This window comes from Crinia signifera, chromosome 6, assembly GCF_055691185.1.
Source record: "Crinia signifera chromosome 6, ASM5569118v1, whole genome shotgun sequence".
Lineage (NCBI taxonomy): Eukaryota > Metazoa > Chordata > Amphibia > Anura > Myobatrachidae > Crinia > Crinia signifera.
This window is the reverse complement of record NC_139222.1, coordinates 195457017-195474880: the sequence shown is the minus strand read 5'-3', so window position 1 is coordinate 195474880 and position 17864 is coordinate 195457017. Positions and strand designations below refer to the sequence as shown.

The window sequence follows — 17864 nt, the reverse complement described above, 5'->3', positions numbered from 1 at the left end:
GATGAACATGTTTGCTGCTTTATTTATGTATGTCCTTTCATGTACCTGTAAACAAATAGAATATCTGTTATGTATCATCATTGTACTTGTATGTAATTGCATTGTTCTGTATCAGACTGTATTGGAGCTATTTCAGACTCAATCCCTCAAGAGACAGATATTGACTAAGTTGCCAAAAGCAGCCAATCCGCTTACAGCAATCATAAAAATGACAGAAGCTAATTGGGTGCTATGGCCATGTTCTCCATGTTGTCCCCTAAGCCAGAGCTATCCAGCTAGAGCCCCTGAAAATATAGTATTTTGAGGCCCCAGATTCCCTGAAAGCGTAACACACTCTGACAGGTGACCTCTTTCTTTTTTTTATTAGTATTCAACACATGAATGCTGTTACAGTAGAAACGGTGATATAGGTGGACAGTCAAGGGTTAGAAGAGTATCTGTGATGCTGCCTACTGAGAGGAATGTGAAATAAATTGTGCTATTAGTGTGATGGAGTTAGACTGATCTGTCTCCCCTTTGATTTAGTATGCCATTGTCTTCCGGACCCCTCCATACCACCGGCAGAAAATTGACCGTCCAGTAACTGTGTTCTTACAGCTGAAGCGCAAGCGTGGTGGTGATGTCAGCGACTCTAAACAGTTCACCTATTACCCGCTGGAACAAGGTAACAAAATATAGTGAGGGCTATCTCATTACCATGCCCATGGACCGAGCAGCAGTAATGCCATCTGGATGTTAACTATTACTTTCTCTGGTATCTTTTGTTCTATAGACAAAGAAGAAGTGGAAAGAAAAAGGAGGAAAGATCTTCCATCATTTAACCATTCCTATGGTGGCGGAGCACCCATGGGGGGTGGTGGAGGAGGATCTGGAGGTTTTGGGCAAGGAGGTGGTAAGTGTACTCTATTCATTTAGTTGGCACTATGCAGTTTGCCACAGCATGGCTCCTAGGGGTAATCCTCTTCTCCTTCTCAGTGGTGGTGGTGGGAGGTGATCTGTGACTACTGTACATAGTGACCACATTTTAGCATTTTATTATTTCTGGCATATTTAAACCTTACAAGATCAGACTTTGCTTTGGTTTTTTTGTATGTAATCATGTTTAATTGTTTACAATAATGCAAAAATAGGAAAATTATACACTAATTCTGCTGCTCAGGATTATTGTATGTCATGCAGTATGTTTCCCCATTTCTCATGTGCTCGATCATACTGTAGCTTAGGAAAAATTACAGAGACTAGATATGAGGGTGAGTTTTACCTTTTAGTTAGTTGTTTCATTCGTGTATCCCACAGTGTGGTGGACACAATGGGTGAAATTTAATAGGATGAGAGATTCAGAAAGTGAGATATTTGGTAAGAAATCTCCAGTTTTTTTAAAGCAGCAATCATTTACACTGCAAAACCAGTTTGATTTTGAAGTGTAAATGATTGCCGCTCTAAAAAACCTTTGAGATTTCTTACCAAATCTCTCTATTTCTGAATCTCTCATCCTATTAAATTCCACCCAATATATCTATTTGAAAGGTTTACTACACCTGTCTGATGTAATTTGACCTGTGAGATTTAAAAAAATATATTTCCTTTTTTTTTTTTTTGCTTAATAGAAAGACATAATGATGCTTTTTTGAGACCCCCTTACCCCCAGTTTTCATTACTGCAGTAGGGTAATGAGCAAGGGATCTACGCTTCACTCACCACTCCCAATGCACTAAGAAATGTCTTTCTCCTTATTTATCATTCATTAGGGAACAATATGAATTACTCATATGGAGGGGTGTATCCTGGTTTCCACTCGCACTATCCGGGTGGGGGATACATGATGAAGGGTTCCTCAGCAGCTCCATCATCTGAAGCTACACCGCAGTTAGCAAACCTGAAGAAAGAAGAAGAGACCTCTGTCAGCCCTACACAGAAGGATCCATCATCAAAGCAACGAGAAACTCCGTACCCAGAGGCTGTGCACCAAGGTAAAGGCAAGACACTAGTCTTATGTCAATACATATTGACAGCTGGGTCTGCTTTGACTTTCTAACTGTATTTAATTTTTATTTGATAATTCATACAATTTTTAAAACCTTTAAAAAATGTATCCGGATATGCCCTATACAGTATTTTATTATCAATCTTATTGAGCAGCCAATCACATTCTGTGCATTAGAGATATTCACTATGGTTATCCAATCACAGCTCACATGTACAATATGAGAATGCTGTCCTTGGCTCAGCGCACATCTAAGGCCTTAATGGACTATGCAGTATCCGCAGACCCTCGCATCTTGCTGGCTGTTCAGAGACCTCTGGCCGCTACTCAGGATGAGAATGGAGACACGTAAGTGTGTGGAAACATTGTGACTACTTTAGAAGAACAGTTAAATGTACTTTTCTAAATGTTTCAGTATGGTATTGTAAAGGAAACTATAGTCGCTAATTGGCAGCAATGAGCTTATGTAATATATGCACATGTTGGGCCAGGTGTAACGCCGCCTGAGTTGGCCAAAGGTGCCGGTTCCCTGCCTAACTCGGCTGTTTAAAGCAGCAATCATTTACTAGGCAAATTCATGCCTTGTAAATGATTGTTACTTTAAAAAAAACATTGGAGTTCAGCCAGGAACCCACACCTCCGGCCAACTAATATGGCATTACGTATGGCCCGTAGCCTTGTGTAATAAATATACAGTTGTCAAAGCTTAGAGTTGGCTCGGATTAGAATTAGCCAGAAAACTGCATTTTGGCTTAGAGATGCTCTGATGAAGCACCTCTAAAACTTTTTCTCATGCAGAAGAAGTGACTGTGAATTGAGGTTTATATTACGATGATATGGACCGAGTCTATTTACTAAAGGTGCCCATACACTATGCGACTTCTCCCCTCGGAGAACTCATATACATTCCCCCTCCAGCTGCCCGGGACCCTCTGATGTATTGCATATGATCCTGCTCCCTGCCGCTGGGAGGGCGGTCTAACATGCATAGTGTATGGGCACCTTAAGCCTTGGATGGAGATAAAATTGACGGTTATAAAGCAACAGTCAACCAGCTCCTTACTTATTTTTCAAACTCAGCCTGTAACATGCAAGTAGGAGATGATTGGCTGGTACTTTATCTCTGTTCACTTTATCTCCATCCAACACTTATTAAATTGACCCCACAGTTGCTTAAACCTGTGGGAATCACAATTTTAGATTTTGAAACATTGACCTTTGAAGGTATCTAATTAGTATTTGGTTAAGGTTAAGTGTGGACGGTTGAGAAATATGTAGATTGAATAATTGGTTGCAAGTGAGAATCATTTTGCCTAATGCACAGGATAGAGATCTCCTGGAGTTGCTTACACTTGGCTGTGTGAAGAGCTGATACTGTGACTTAGTACTGTACATTTATCCCCAGGCCACTCCATCTTGCTGTCATCCATGGTCAGACATCCGTCATTCAGCAGCTGGTAGAAGTTATCAGGAGTATCCCAAATCAACAAATCCTCAACATATGCAACAGCCTCCACCAGGTACTCAGTCACTCGTCTTGCTTCTCAATATATTACAATCTGTTATACAGGAGTTTTCTAGAGCACCAGGTCATACAGCGAACAAGAGAACAGGTTGCTTACAATGTTCTCTTACAGTTTCAATCCCGCAGTCCCAACAGAATCATTAAGAGTGCACAGAATTATGCATCTGACAGCATGTAATATGACTTGTACAGTAGGATGATCTATAAGGAAAGGTTTACTGCACTGACCGCTCTCAGTACCCTTGGCTGGAAGTGTATTCTGGTAGTTGTAGTCTAATAGTAGCTGAATGCCAACCTGAGCCAATAAGAATTCTCTCTGCTGAGCAACTACGGTGTCTCTTATTTAACAAATACAGTAGTTAACTGAGAGTTGTATCACAAATTTAACTCACGTTCTAAAAAAGGTAATCTGTATATGCAAGCCAATAAGGAAATAAAAAAAACATGTATTTTGTAAATCTATGCTGGTTTCCTGTATCCTGATTTTTTTGCAATCTTTTGCATAGACTCCTCTACACCTTGGTGTGATCACTAGACAGTACCAGACAGTTGCCATCTTGTTAAGGGCTGGAGCAGACCCCACTATCCTTGACCGATATGGAAACTCAGTGCTGCACTTGGCTGTGCAAGGTGGAGATGATAGAATGCTTCAGGTTATCTTAGAGCATCCCTACGCTGGATACAGAAATCTTCTCAACATACCAGACTACCATGGTAAGTGGTGTGGCTAGGAGGACATTCAGGCCATGGATTCTTGTATGATTTAATGGTTGCCTTTTGTACTCTAAATCCGAGATATGTGTGAGCCTAATAATGTAGTGAAGGAGATACATAAAGATTTATCATGTTCTTTAAACTTTTAGGGTATTTGTATTGAGTGATTTGGTATCTGGAAATGTGGAGAGTTAGCGCTTACCTCTATATAGTGATGGTCTGTTCCGTTATTCAGACAAATGCTACAGAACGGGCATTGAAGTGGGGCACTTTTAGGAGTCACATGTTTGCTTGTTTCTAGTTGTACTGTCCCCACAGTTATGAATGTGGCCATATGGAATTACTCTGCCAGCCAGTACCAAATGGGGAAATGCTCTATTTCTGAGCAACCCTAGTGGGCTTACTTAGATATAGGAATTCCCTCTCACTATTAGTAACCGCCTGTTACAGACTATAAACTGTGTCATTACAGCTTTCAGTCAAGGCCACTACCAGGTTCCGATACTCAAAACCTCTTACTTCTGAGTATGTGCAGTCACACCGCCTGGTGCATGACTACTTATTCCTCACTGGCCAACTTATGATGAGCCAGTTCCTATGTCAAAATGTCCCAGAACCAATCTTAATCCCAAATATATAATAGTGCAGAGACCTCAGTTACAGATGCATCCACTTCAGTTGTTGCATACAACTCTTAGCATAGCTGGGTGCATTATACACACACTCCTGCTATGCATACACTGCTATGGGAGCGCCGCCACACATGGCGTTCAGTAGTAGCAGGCTGTGATGCATCCATATCCCGTCCCACTTACAGTAAGCTGCTGTACGCAGCAAAGCTGAGGTGGGACACATCTGTATATTTGCAAATATATGCTAAACCATCAGATATAAGTTTGGGGGTGGAAAGTAGTAGCCTATTACTTCCTAAGGAAAGTGCAGCGTAATGTCAATTGTACGTGTCCTCTCTGCTGCCCATGGTGGTACCTAATTTGATTTCAGCTTTGCATACTTGATAGTGGAATATATATGATTAATGGCATATGTGTTACATGCAGGTTTGTACCCCGTTCACTGGGCAGTAAAAGTGAGAAATGAGAGATGTTTGGAGCAGCTGGTGATAAGTGGATCCGATGTGAACGCTGTAGAACGCAAGAGTGGAAGATCCCCGCTACATATCGCTGTGGAAATGGACAACCTAAATATGGCAATGTCTCTAGTGAAGAAAGTAAGAGATGCACGTGTATTGTCTGCCGAGTAACCACCTCACACCGACCTGTACAAATCAGTCAGGGAATACCTGCACAGCACAAGCAGGCGCTTTCCCAAATATATACATTGTTTGTACCAGCCTCACACATGATTTGGGTTATGTGTGTATACAGACACAGCCACAAGTTACAGTATAACCACATGTACTCAGGCTGAGAGCCTGATGCAGAGGTGTATGGTAAATGCGCCTTCAGACACCCCCTGCATTGACCTTCTGAGTAACACCTGAGAAGTTGCAGACATAGTACTAGGTACTCTCACTGGGTGTGGTATAGGGGTCCGATAGTCGGGATCCCAACAGTCATTATCCCGACGTTGCGATCCCGACTGGCCAGACCCAGACAGCCTGGTGAACGCAACTAAGCCCCTTGTGGGCTCGCTGAGCTCGCCACACCACGCTGCGGGCACGGGGGCTAGCTACGTGAGCCATGTATTCTATTCTCCCTCTATGGGGGTCGTGGACCCCCACGATGGAAAATAGCAGGTGGCCGTTGGGAACCCAGCTGTCTGTGTTTTGACAGTCAGGATCCCGATGTCGGGTGAATGCCTGTCGGGATCCCGTCCGGCACCCCTCTTACTATGGATGCAGCACAGCTTGGGAAAGTGCTCCAGACACTGCTCGCTCCCTGCCCCCACATGCCCACAGAAGTGCGAGCGATCTTGCAGAACGAGGTCTGCACATGTGCAAATCTCAATCATCAGAGATATCTGCAAACCATTAGGCCTTGCATTCACGTCATAAGCTCCAATAGCCTGGATTTAAAGCGACAATTTGTTTTAAGGCAAAACCAGGTTATTTTGCCTTAAAACTAATTGCTGATTAAAATCTAATGACCGTATCAACAGAATCGGGACAGTTATATCAGAACCTATTACTTTGGGTCTGTATGTCCAGTAAATGAGGATGCTTCCTTTACCTGCATTTGAAGCATCTGGGAGATGTAGGTGGCTGAAAGTAAATGTGCTTTCTTGTGGTGTATATTATACTCTCCTGCTCTGTAGTTCTCCTTCCAGTCACAATAATGATGTACTGTTTATTTTACCTTAGCTCGGGGCAGATGTCAACGCTCAGACGTTTGCAGGAAATACGCCGCTACATCTGGCTGCCAGTCTTGGGTCTCCAGTACTGACAAAGATGCTCATCAACTCAGGTGCTTAGCTTTTACCTTGTACATTGTTTTCTTATGTGCTGTATACAGCGTATTATTAGAACGTGGCACCTTCTACACTCTTTCCTATGTGCTGCACACAGCTCAATACTATAGCTTTACACCGTGTACACTCTTTCCTATGTGCTGTATACAGCTCAATACTATAGCTTGGCACCTTGTACACTCTTTCATATGTGCTGCACACAGCTCAATACTATAGCTTGGCACCTTGTACACTCTTTCCTATGTGCTGTATACAGTTCAATACTATAGTTTGGCACCTTATACATTCTTTCCTATGTGTTGTATACAGCTCAATACTATAGCTCGGCACCTTCTTCCCTCTTTCCTATGTGCTGTATACAGCTCAATACCATAGCTTGGCACCTTATACATTCTTTCCTATGTGCTGCACACAGCTCAATACTATAGCTCGGCACCTTCTTCCCTCTTTCCTATGTGCTGCACACAGCTCAATACTATAGCTTGGTACCTTGTACACGCTTTCCCATGTTCTGTATACAATGTATTGCTATAGTGTGGCACATTGTACACTCTTTTTACATGTTCTATATACAACGTGGCACCCTATTTAATATTTATTACCAGTTATTTATAAAGTGTACACACATATATATAGCACTTTACAGAGAATACTTGAACATTCACATCACTCCCTGCCCCAGTGGAGCTTACAATCTACATTGCCTACCACATGTACAGGCACACACAGACATTCTAGGGTTAATTTTTGTTGGGAGCCAATTAACCTACTAGTATATTTTTGGATTGTGGGAGGAAACTGGAGTAACCGGAGGAAACCCACGCAAGCACGGGAAGAATATGCACAGTTAAGGTGCCCATACACGTTACAATTATTGTATCCAATATTGGATACAATCTCGCATCTCATCGCATCTCGGTTTTGCGATGAGATCAGATCAGATGAGATGAGATCTAGTACAAAAAGTATGTGCTGTACATACTTTTTGTACTAGATGTCATCTCATCTTATCGCAAAACCGAGATGCGATGAGATGTGATATTGTATCCAATATTGGATAAAATAATTGTAACGTGTATGGGCACCTTTAGAGCCATGGTGGGAATCGAACCCATGACCATAGCGCTGTGAGGCAGTAATTCTGGCACCTTGTACACTCTCTTTCCTATGTGCTATATAAAGCTCATTGCTGTAGCGTAGCACCTTGTACACTCTTTTCCCATGCTCTGTGTACAATATATTGCTATAGCGAGGCACCTTGTGCTCTCTCCCTATGTGTTATATACAGCAAATTACTGTGCTTTTACACTTTTGGTATGATGGCAGAAATGACCCTACATGCAGACATGAGGCAATTGTACCGTGTCCTCAGATACTATTAGGTTTAACCAATTCCCTTGTAATTATCAGGAGCGAATGTTCTGCTACAAAATGACGAGCCTGTGCAGGGCATCACATCTACTGATTCTGACAATACAGACAGTGATTCAGATGTGCAAATGGATACAGACTCTGACCAGCAGGGGGACACAGACTCTGAAGACGATAACACCACACATCAGAGAAACAGCAGGGTACAATGTGGTGTTAAGAGACGGTATCCCGGACACACACCACTGGACTTAACCCAAAGTCAGAAGGTAATCTATGGCATTTCATTTGTGTCATTTATAGGGAAAATTACGTTTCAAGATTTAAATACTCAATAACGATGAATAAGATTACATTCAATCAAAAACAAAATTAGTAAAGTGGAAACCTCTTTATTGTCACATACATAAAATACCATCAAGAGTAGTAGTAGTAGTAGTAGTAGTACGTTTATTTATAAGGTGCCACAAAGTGTCCACAGCGCCGTACATAGCAAACAAGTAACAAGGACACAGGTCCTCTGAAAAGTTTGTGAGTAAAGCATTTCATTTGTACATAGTATCTGCCATTACTATTAACAACATTATTACTTATATAGTGCCAACAAATCCCATTGCGCAATCTGCCGACCACCCCTACACCTGCACCAAAACCAGCGGTGATTGACAGCTTAATGGGCGGATGCATGCAGGTGCACCCGCCCAGTTGTTACATCAGTCCAGACGTATGGAGAACATGCTGCCCGACCCATCGCAAATATACCTACCAGTGTGTACCCAGCCTAAGACAGATTTATGGCAAACAATGGGTGCCGGACGGGTTCCCGACAATCATTTACCCGACGTCGGGATCCCGACTGTCAAAACGCTGACAGCCGGGTGCCCGACGGCCACCCGCTATTTTCCCTCGTGGGGGTCCACGACCCCCATAGAGGGAGAATAGAATAGGTGGCTCGCGTAGCGAGCCACCGTGCCCGCAAGGGGCTTTTTTGCACTCGCCATGCTGTCTGACTCTGGCCAGTCGGGATCCCGACGTCGGGATAATGACTGTCGGGATCCCGACTGTCGGAGTCCCATACCACACCCCAAACAATATGCCCTATGCAGATTCTTGTAGGACCTGCCCCGCCAAGAGGGGCTCTTTGGTGTGACCGCCACAGTGATGTATCATCTGTACAACCTGTTTGCTTACAGAACGTGTCTTGCTGTACCAGCAGTTTCACAATCACTGAGAAAACACACACATAACCTCTGGCTTAGGCTATAGAAGAAACAACCCAAATAGCAGCCTTTCTTCTTAATACATTAAGTGGAAAGTATATCCATAGTACAATATGTAGATTCACTTACTTACTGCGGTGACAATTTCCCCCATAATGTCAGTGTGTTATACTCCGTATTCTCAGCTTTGACCCCCCGGAGATAATTGATGTACTGTATACTGTGAAGGAGCTTGTCTCCAGTTCCCTTCACCCTGTCTGCTACATGACGCAAGCCTGTCTAATGCAATCTGTTCTTTGGCTGAAACACACAGCTCTAAGAGAGAGTGACCATCTAACAGTGATATCACAGCCGATTTTGTACTCCTAGCTCTGGAACAAAGTGTACATTGGAAACCGTTGTAGGCAGGGTGCCATGTGTGATACACGCACAGTACAGTCATGCATAAATGCATGGATTAGAAGATAGAAATTCTTTGGGCCAAATTATGAAATGGGTAAAAGATGGTTCCATTTAATCAAGTACACTTTATATTGCTTTCCCAGTAAGAATGCTAACAGCTGAATCTCCTCCTACACATAGAATCAGGCTAAGAGCAGGGTTATGTCCATGTGGTTGAGCACAGTGTGGGGGATTATGGGAGCACAGCCTTCCCCGAGTGAGATTTCCTTCCCCTTAAGGAGTACTGACCCTTGCCGCTACTGGAATCTCACTGGTCTATGATGGGCAATTACTATATCAAAGAAAAGTGATAGTCAGTGAGTTGTGAAACTCCTCATCTATCGTAAGAGATTATTTACATGCTCACTGACAGGACAAAGCGTAAATTCTACTAAAATAATGTTACATTTATCTGTACATTGTTGTTTTTAAAGTGACTTCGGTGGACTTGGCTGGACGTTTATCTCTCTTTATCACCCTTGCATTTATCTCTTGTTAAGGCTTAATACATCTGCCCCATAATTACATATCAAGGCTCCTTTACCGCTATCCTTAAAATAAACTTTTTACATAATACATCATAAATTCTATGCAATATTACTATCCTTGATGGATTCTCTGGAAATGTTTATTTATTTCAGGTGCGAGATATCTTGTCCAAGCACACAGCTGACATTGCATTGAAGCCAGCAATACAAGAGCCAGGTAATGTCTGGCATACGCCACAGCTTCCTGCATCTCTGTCTGCTCGCCATTACTTCCCTTTGTATGACTTTGCTGGGGTCTGCTCTGGAGCGCGTCACTCACATTGTACTGTTACAAAGCTCTATGCACTATTGCTCGTCTCCAGTAACATTATCTGCAGAGTATTATTATCCTATTTATCTTTCAGCCTTTTCTTCTCCCAAGCCCCGCCTCCTGACCTGTCCAGCCACACCTCTGCATGTAAACCTCTATCACTCTTTTTCCGATGTATTTTTATACAAGTAATTTTGTCCAATCTAGGGGTTTAGTTAAGAGATGTTCCTAATATGATTTAGTTGTCTTGCATGCATCACACTTTTAAATTAGATCTTTATTTTCTTAAATGAGGATTAAAACTTCTAAATATGTGTCAATGCATAAAAGAAAGTATTTCCAATCATTCACTTGTTGGTGAATGTAAACCGTTCTGGTATGCAGTCTGTGATTGGTCAGTGTGTCCTCTGTAGTGCACATTACACTATGGGGGTGATTCTGATTCCCTCGCTTAATAGCGAGTTGGGCCCCATCCCAATATTCTATTATGCACGTGTGCAGCTCCCCTTTGCGAATAGCTTTGGCGACTTGCATAGTCACCGAGTCATTCGCGTACATCGGGGTGGGCCAGGGGCGGACGGTAGCAGGGTCAGCGTCCATCAAATGATTTTTGCTGCAGCGGAGGCGTGTCTTCGTTACACATCCTCTCACATGTTAATGCGGGGATTTACTATTGTACGGGCTTACTAGTTGGAATGTCAACTGGGTTCTGTCCTGTAAAACAAACATTCTATTAAATTTATTAAAACCTTTAATGCACACCTCCCATACAGAATGCACTGACCATTCACCCATTTAGCTGGAGTGTAAGGGCAACTGGGTCAAACTTACGCCCCTGCAAAGCTCCCATTATCTATGTGGTCATCTTTCCACCCATCTGGACTAAGAGATTGGAATAATCTTTCTCCTTGCATTCTAGGTAATGTTCTGTCTCTAGAGACGAATACTGTACAGCGCCTTGAGAAACTACTAAATGAGGGCCAGACTGGGTTAGACTGGACTGAGCTTGCCTCACGCCTGAGACTTCAGACTTTGGTTGACACTTATAAGAACTCTTCCTCGCCAACAGAGAGCCTCCTGCGCAGTTATGAGGTAGGGTTCTATTACATTTAGGCTTTTCTGTGTAACATATATTACAGAACTAGGTTTTGTTTTGTTGTTAACGGTTATTTCAATTTTTATTTTTCCTTAGCTTGCTGGCGGAAGCCTTAACAAGCTCATTAAAACGCTAGAGTCCATGGGTCTGAATGAGGGAGTGGCATTGCTGTGTAAATCGGAGTCCCGGCTAAAGCAGGAAAATCAAGGTATGACTAAATCACTAGGATAGGAATTATTATGACTGGAAGACATCTGATGGAAAGCGTTTTGTTAAAAGCTTTGCCATTAGGAATCAGCACAGCGTCTCTATTATTGTATCAGATATGTTCGCAGGTTGTTCACAGTGATAACCTGATTCACACACCTATTATGCCTGAATGCAATCTAACGCTGGAACAAATACGCCAACTCCAATACATATGTATTATAACTTTCCAAATAAGTTATTGGCAGCAATTTAATGGTATTGGAAACATTCACATCTCTTCTGCTGCCTTGTTTATTATGCAGGACCTGGCAGGGGCTGTGGTATAACCGTAAAGCATCATATTGCCTATCCTTGACTAGAGTGCAGCGTGTACCCATGTCGCTGCTCAGGCTATTTCTCTCATGTTCAGATTATAACATTGGCGAACACAGGGGGTGGTTAGGAATTTACAAGTACCTAGAATGACCCTTACTAACCACAGGCAGAGCCCTGCCCCTCTCCCAGCATAATGCTATCATCTGTGGGTGTTATTTTGTCTTCACTTCCCCCCCCTTGCAAATCTAGTTTTTGCACCTAACTGGTGATACTCTAACATGGTGTTGTGCATGTCCTCACAGCACAATGAGGAGAGACTGTGGCGCTGGTCCTGTAAAGGGTTAAATATCTGTTTGTCAGATGAAATGTCATCCTGTACTTCACGGAGCTTGGCATGTCACTGCATACTGTCATTTTGGCAATGGTCTTCTAATTAGAAGTGTCTCTATATCTCTCCACTAGTCCAATTAGCTCTTATGCTGGCAGCACCCATGATATAATCCCCCACTCCCAGTGACCTCTGCTCTTCCCTCTGATCCTACATGATCATCTGTGCCTCTGTACAGGCCATGTGCCTTATAATGAGCCTTACCCTGAGATACAGTGCCTGATGGAACGGATTTCTTTCGTTTTCTAATAGTCCAACTGTTACCCAGCAGCCACTAGAACTCGCATACTACAGTACTGTATATAAGGCCATATGTGGCTAAGTGTATTACAGTACAGTTACTAACAGTATGCTTCTAGCCATACATTACAGAAATAGCAGGCGTAATGAACAAGTTAAAAAACATTTAGTAATACCTTTGTATTGCGTGCAAGTGTCTCTGCTGTCATCATATATATTGTTATACACAAAGGAAGCAACACCGATGTTTACATGACTAATGGTGTGTACACACGGGTACAATCACCCTGCGATTCTGACTATATAGTCACAATCGGATCGTTATTGCACGCAGATTGCAATCCGGATGTGATCCCGATGCGAGCTCCCGTATTGCGCGCCAGAAAGTCTTGGCTGCCTTGACTATATAGTGCAGATCTGCACTATATAGTCAAAATTGTATGCCATTGTATGCCATCGCATGCATGCCGTGTGATGTGATGCGATGCGATAGCATCGGGGATCGCATTGCACGGCACATCTCACTGTGTGTACACACCATAACAATTCTGTATTTTCCCCAATGTAAATAAAAAACAAGCATTGCTCGCCAAAGAATAATAACATATTTAAAGAATAACAGCAATACATGCAGTGGGCCCTCTCTCTACACCTTTGTAATGCTGGGTAGGATCCATCCTTTGCCCCAGACCAGCCTGAATTCTCCATGGCATAGTTTGGACAACGTGTAGGAAACATTTCTCAGAAATGACGGTCCATGCTGACATGATAACATCACACAGTTGCTGCACATTTATGCTGTAAATGTCCGGCTCCACCACTCCCCAAGGGTGCTTTATTGGCCTGAGATCTGGTGACTTTGGGGCCATTTGAGTACACGGAACTCATTAGCAGCTTATACTGTACAATAGACCAACTTTCTTCCAACCATCAAATAGTTGGTTATTTGGACCTAAAATCTGGTACTGTATGGGAGCAAATGACAATCGGCAAATTGCTCACAAACCCAGGAAAATGCAACATCGTTCAGACAAAGTACTGTAGTTGAATCTGTTTAATTTAAACATATTAACTGAATGGTTTTGTCCAAACTACTGAATTACAAATTACATTTGCTCCCATCCAGTACCAGGTCTTTATTCTATCCAACCAACTAGTTGGATGGTTGACTGATGTATGGTCAGGAACGATACTGATTCAGACTGTGCCTTTAAACAATGGCATTTCATTTTTTGGTGCTTAATATTCACAAAAAAACATTACCAGGTAACATTTTTCGGTACTTGTTTCCTAGCACGGCGCCCATCATATGCCATTGCATACCACTAATTAAGGTATGCAATGGGACCCAATTTTTGGGTCCTAACACCCGCACTGTACAATTTTATTTATTTATTTACAGATTCTTATATAGCGCAGCAGATTTCGTTGCGCTTTACAATATTTTACAATGGCATGCGATGCGATTTTTAATTGTACAGGCACCCTGATGGGTGATTACTATGTTAAATGCACCCCCATTGTTAACACCACCCCCACTATCAACGCCAACCCGAAGCGTGGCGGTATGCGTCCTCCGACCTTTTCATGCCCCCACTATCCACGTCATCGTGGAGTTGATTTTATATAGTGTGGCGAGCGCAGCAAGGGGACGCGTAATACATGTGAAGTAATCCACATCCGCTCGCCACGCTTCGGACTCGGTGGCTCGCCTCGCTCGCCACACTATATAAAATCAACTCTACGCCAACGTGGATAGTATGAAAAGGTCGGAGGACGCGTACCGCTGTGCTCGCCACGCTTCGGGTTGGCGTTCATAGTGGGGGTGGCGTTAACAATGGGGGTACATTTAACATAGTAATCACCCATCATGGTGCCTGTACAATTAAAAAATCGGGTCTGATCGCATCGTAACGATGACATAAGATGAAAAATGTGGGTGCCGTGCTAGGAAACAAGTACCCATTTTTCCAATCTTACACTGCAGGTTTGGAGAACCTGTGCCCGCTGTAGCCATATTTTCCTGTACTTGGCAGACAGTGGTGTAACACAGTAGTGTCTCCTGCTGCTGTAGCCCATCCACTCTTGCTGTGCATTCAGAGTTTCTCTTCTGCGGCCACTATTGTCATGCATGCTTATTTGTGTTAGTCACCTTCCTGTTAGCTTGAACCAGTCTGTGCATTGCACTCTAAACCTGGGGTAGCCAACCCTAGTCCTCGAGAGCTACCAACAGTGCATGTTTTGCAGGTCTCCTCACAGAATCACAAGTGAGCTAATTAGCTCCATCTGTGTATCTTTTAAAATGTGTCAGTGATTGAGTGCAGCTGTGCAGCAGCTAGGTTGTCTGGAAAATGTGAACTGTTGGTAGCTCTCGAGGGCTAGGGTTGGCTACCACTGCTGTAAACGCTCTATCATAAATACGGTATTTCCCCACAGAACTGTGGCTCCCTGGATGTGTTTTGTTTTCCGCACCATTTTTGTGTACACTGTAGACTGCTGTGCATGAAAATGCCAGGAGATTAGCAGTTTCTGAACTACTACAGTTATATATAGTCAAAGTCCCTTAGATCACATTTTTTTCATCCTGTCTTTTGTCACTACAACAACTGAACCTCTTGACCATGTCTGCAACCTTCATGTATTGAGTTGATGTCACATGACTTGATGTGATTGATAGAACATGTTCTAGCATTTTATTATCAAGCCAAGGCCACACCATTTACTTTACACCTGCCTTTCTCTGCATATCATGTCACATGATGAAACAACTAAGGAAAACATTTCCCATATATGTTCATCCACATCTATAATCAGTTAAAGTCTTCTGTCGCTGCCATTTTATATGATAATTGCTAATCCCTGTATTCATCAGAACAAATGCACAGATCCAGGTCATTCACAGCATAATGTGTGAACTTTCACCACGTTCATTCTAGATTGTAATGTAGAACTAGTTGGCTCAGCCTATTTAATTGGGTCATTCTTGATGCCAGTTCTTTAGTAAACAGGTAGTCAACAGGACATTGAAGGGGGCACAGCCTCACATTTTACCACACACCGTAATGCCCATTGCACATTTTAGCAAACTTTGTAATATCCATTACACATAAAGCCACATGCCGTAATGCCACATGATTCCCATTGCATACTGTATAACAAACCGTAATGCCCATTACATACTATATAAGAAACCGTAATGCCCATTTCATACTATATAACAAACCGTAATGCCCATTACATACTATATAACAAACCATAATGCCTATTACACATAAAGCCACATGCTGTAATGCCAATTACACATAAGGTCACACATGATGCCCATTACATACTATATAACAAACCGTAATGCCCATTACATACTATATAACAAACCGTAATTCTCATTACACATCTGACACATAAGTGCCACTTTACCTCAGGGCTTGACAATTTTTTTTTTTAAATATAGGAGCCAGGATGAAAATGTAGAAGTCAGACCAGCTTAGGGTGCCCATACACTGTGCGATCGGCACCATACATTTTTATCTAGACCGCTGGCCGCTGCTTGCCTCATTATCTCCTGCTCCCCAGTGCCAGCCCGCCACTTGACTGGGAGAGGGGGGGTCAGGCAGCGCTGCCCGCACTGTGGATGCACTGAGAGGAAGCGGGCATCGCTGCCGCTGCACTCCTGGGAGATGGGGGGTCGGGCAGCGGAGGGAGCGGGCTGCACGGCTCCGGCGCCCTTTGATGTCCCGGAGCCCGTGCTCCGCCCTCCCTACTCCTCTGGGAGGTGGGCATGTGGCACCGTGTGATGCATATCAGTGGTAGCCCAAATTACTACTGTATGCTCAACTATAGTATAATCTGCCACTACAAAGTCAGAAAATTAGATATTTTATGAATGACAACAGTTTTTGATGGGAATTAAACACTATACATCTATCACTTACTGTTTACATCTGTTCTTATGGAATGGTTATTTCATCAAACAGATAGTGTTTAACTGTCAAAGGAGAAGCTTGTCTCTTGTGATATTAAAGTTGTTAATGAAAAGATATTGCATTACATGGCTTAATCCCCAAAGACCACTTCTTGGCTGATCTAAATACAGTCCTATACAGCAATTCCCCACTTTCTTGTACATCCCCAACAGAAGCATGGCAGTTTCAGGGAAAGAAGGATTTTTTTTTCCTACAGGGAATAGTACATTTCTCCTATCATGTTGACATTTGCATGCCCCTAGCAAGTAACAGAGTTGCATTTTGCTATGAAACAGCAGATATATGATTAGATAGTTGTTCCTTTAAAACATGACTTCCTCTTGTAGCATATACTGTAGGTGGGAAATCCAACTCATGTGAAGCCAAAAGACAGTGTTAAGTCACATTAATGCACAAGGCATGTGAGCAGCGCTTAATGAATTTAAACCAATGAAAGTAGTATTTTTATAGTAATTTTACTATGATAAAAACAAGTAAATAGACAATATATCCACACTGGGTAATGAGGTACACTTTTAGGTCCTGGGCGTGAAGTTATGGGGGTGTCCACTCACCCCCATAACTTCACGCCCAGGACCTAAAAGTGTACCTCATTGCCCAGTGTGGACCTATTTGGATACCACGTACCCCTTTGCCATCTTACTACCTCCGTGTGGCGGACACTGCTCTACAAGTCCCCCTTTTTGGCAAACACCATCCAGCCAACCAAGTGGGAAGGACCCTGTGAGCAGAAGCCCCTTCCAGTGATATTCCATCTCCTGGCGGACACCGCATCCCGGACCACCCTGGTGGCTATACCCCAACATAGCCCACCGGGTCAGATTACCAGTAGAATAGCGGAAGCCTATGTTTCACCTCCACCTCCAAACGGCTTACAAAATACTGTGATCAATAGTGAGGACTAACACCGATTGTCACAAAAGTGGACTCTCCAGGAAAACAAAGGTCACCCAAATACAGGAAAAGTGCACTTACCAGTGACCCACTATACCCTATTGTTCATATTTGTGTCCCCCTGGGCCAATCGACATTCCCCATATTCCTGTGGCGTGAATTTAACACCTTTTTTTATTGTGTATTGTAATGTGCATTTATTATATATTGTCTATTTACTTGTTTTTATCATAGTAAAATTATTTAATACTCATTTCA

The 17864-nt window shown here is 42.8% G+C and overlaps 1 protein-coding gene across 2 annotated transcripts in view; it reads left to right on the top strand.

Moving 5' to 3' along the window:
• The window catches only part of NFKB2 (nuclear factor kappa B subunit 2), a 65982-nt gene that overhangs the window by 46505 nt on the left and 1613 nt on the right, over window positions 1-17864 (top strand). For both annotated transcript variants that reach the window (XM_083148522.1, XM_083148523.1), the window contains exons 11-22: window positions 526-664; window positions 773-892; window positions 1749-1970; window positions 2191-2332; window positions 3390-3504; window positions 4016-4223; window positions 5282-5451; window positions 6544-6646; window positions 8061-8290; window positions 10324-10387; window positions 11400-11572; window positions 11673-11784. In XM_083148522.1, coding sequence (XP_083004648.1) covers window positions 526-664; window positions 773-892; window positions 1749-1970; window positions 2191-2332; window positions 3390-3504; window positions 4016-4223; window positions 5282-5451; window positions 6544-6646; window positions 8061-8290; window positions 10324-10387; window positions 11400-11572; window positions 11673-11784 — 1798 coding nt within the window. The remainder of the gene's footprint in view (window positions 1-525; window positions 665-772; window positions 893-1748; window positions 1971-2190; window positions 2333-3389; window positions 3505-4015; window positions 4224-5281; window positions 5452-6543; window positions 6647-8060; window positions 8291-10323; window positions 10388-11399; window positions 11573-11672; window positions 11785-17864) is intronic.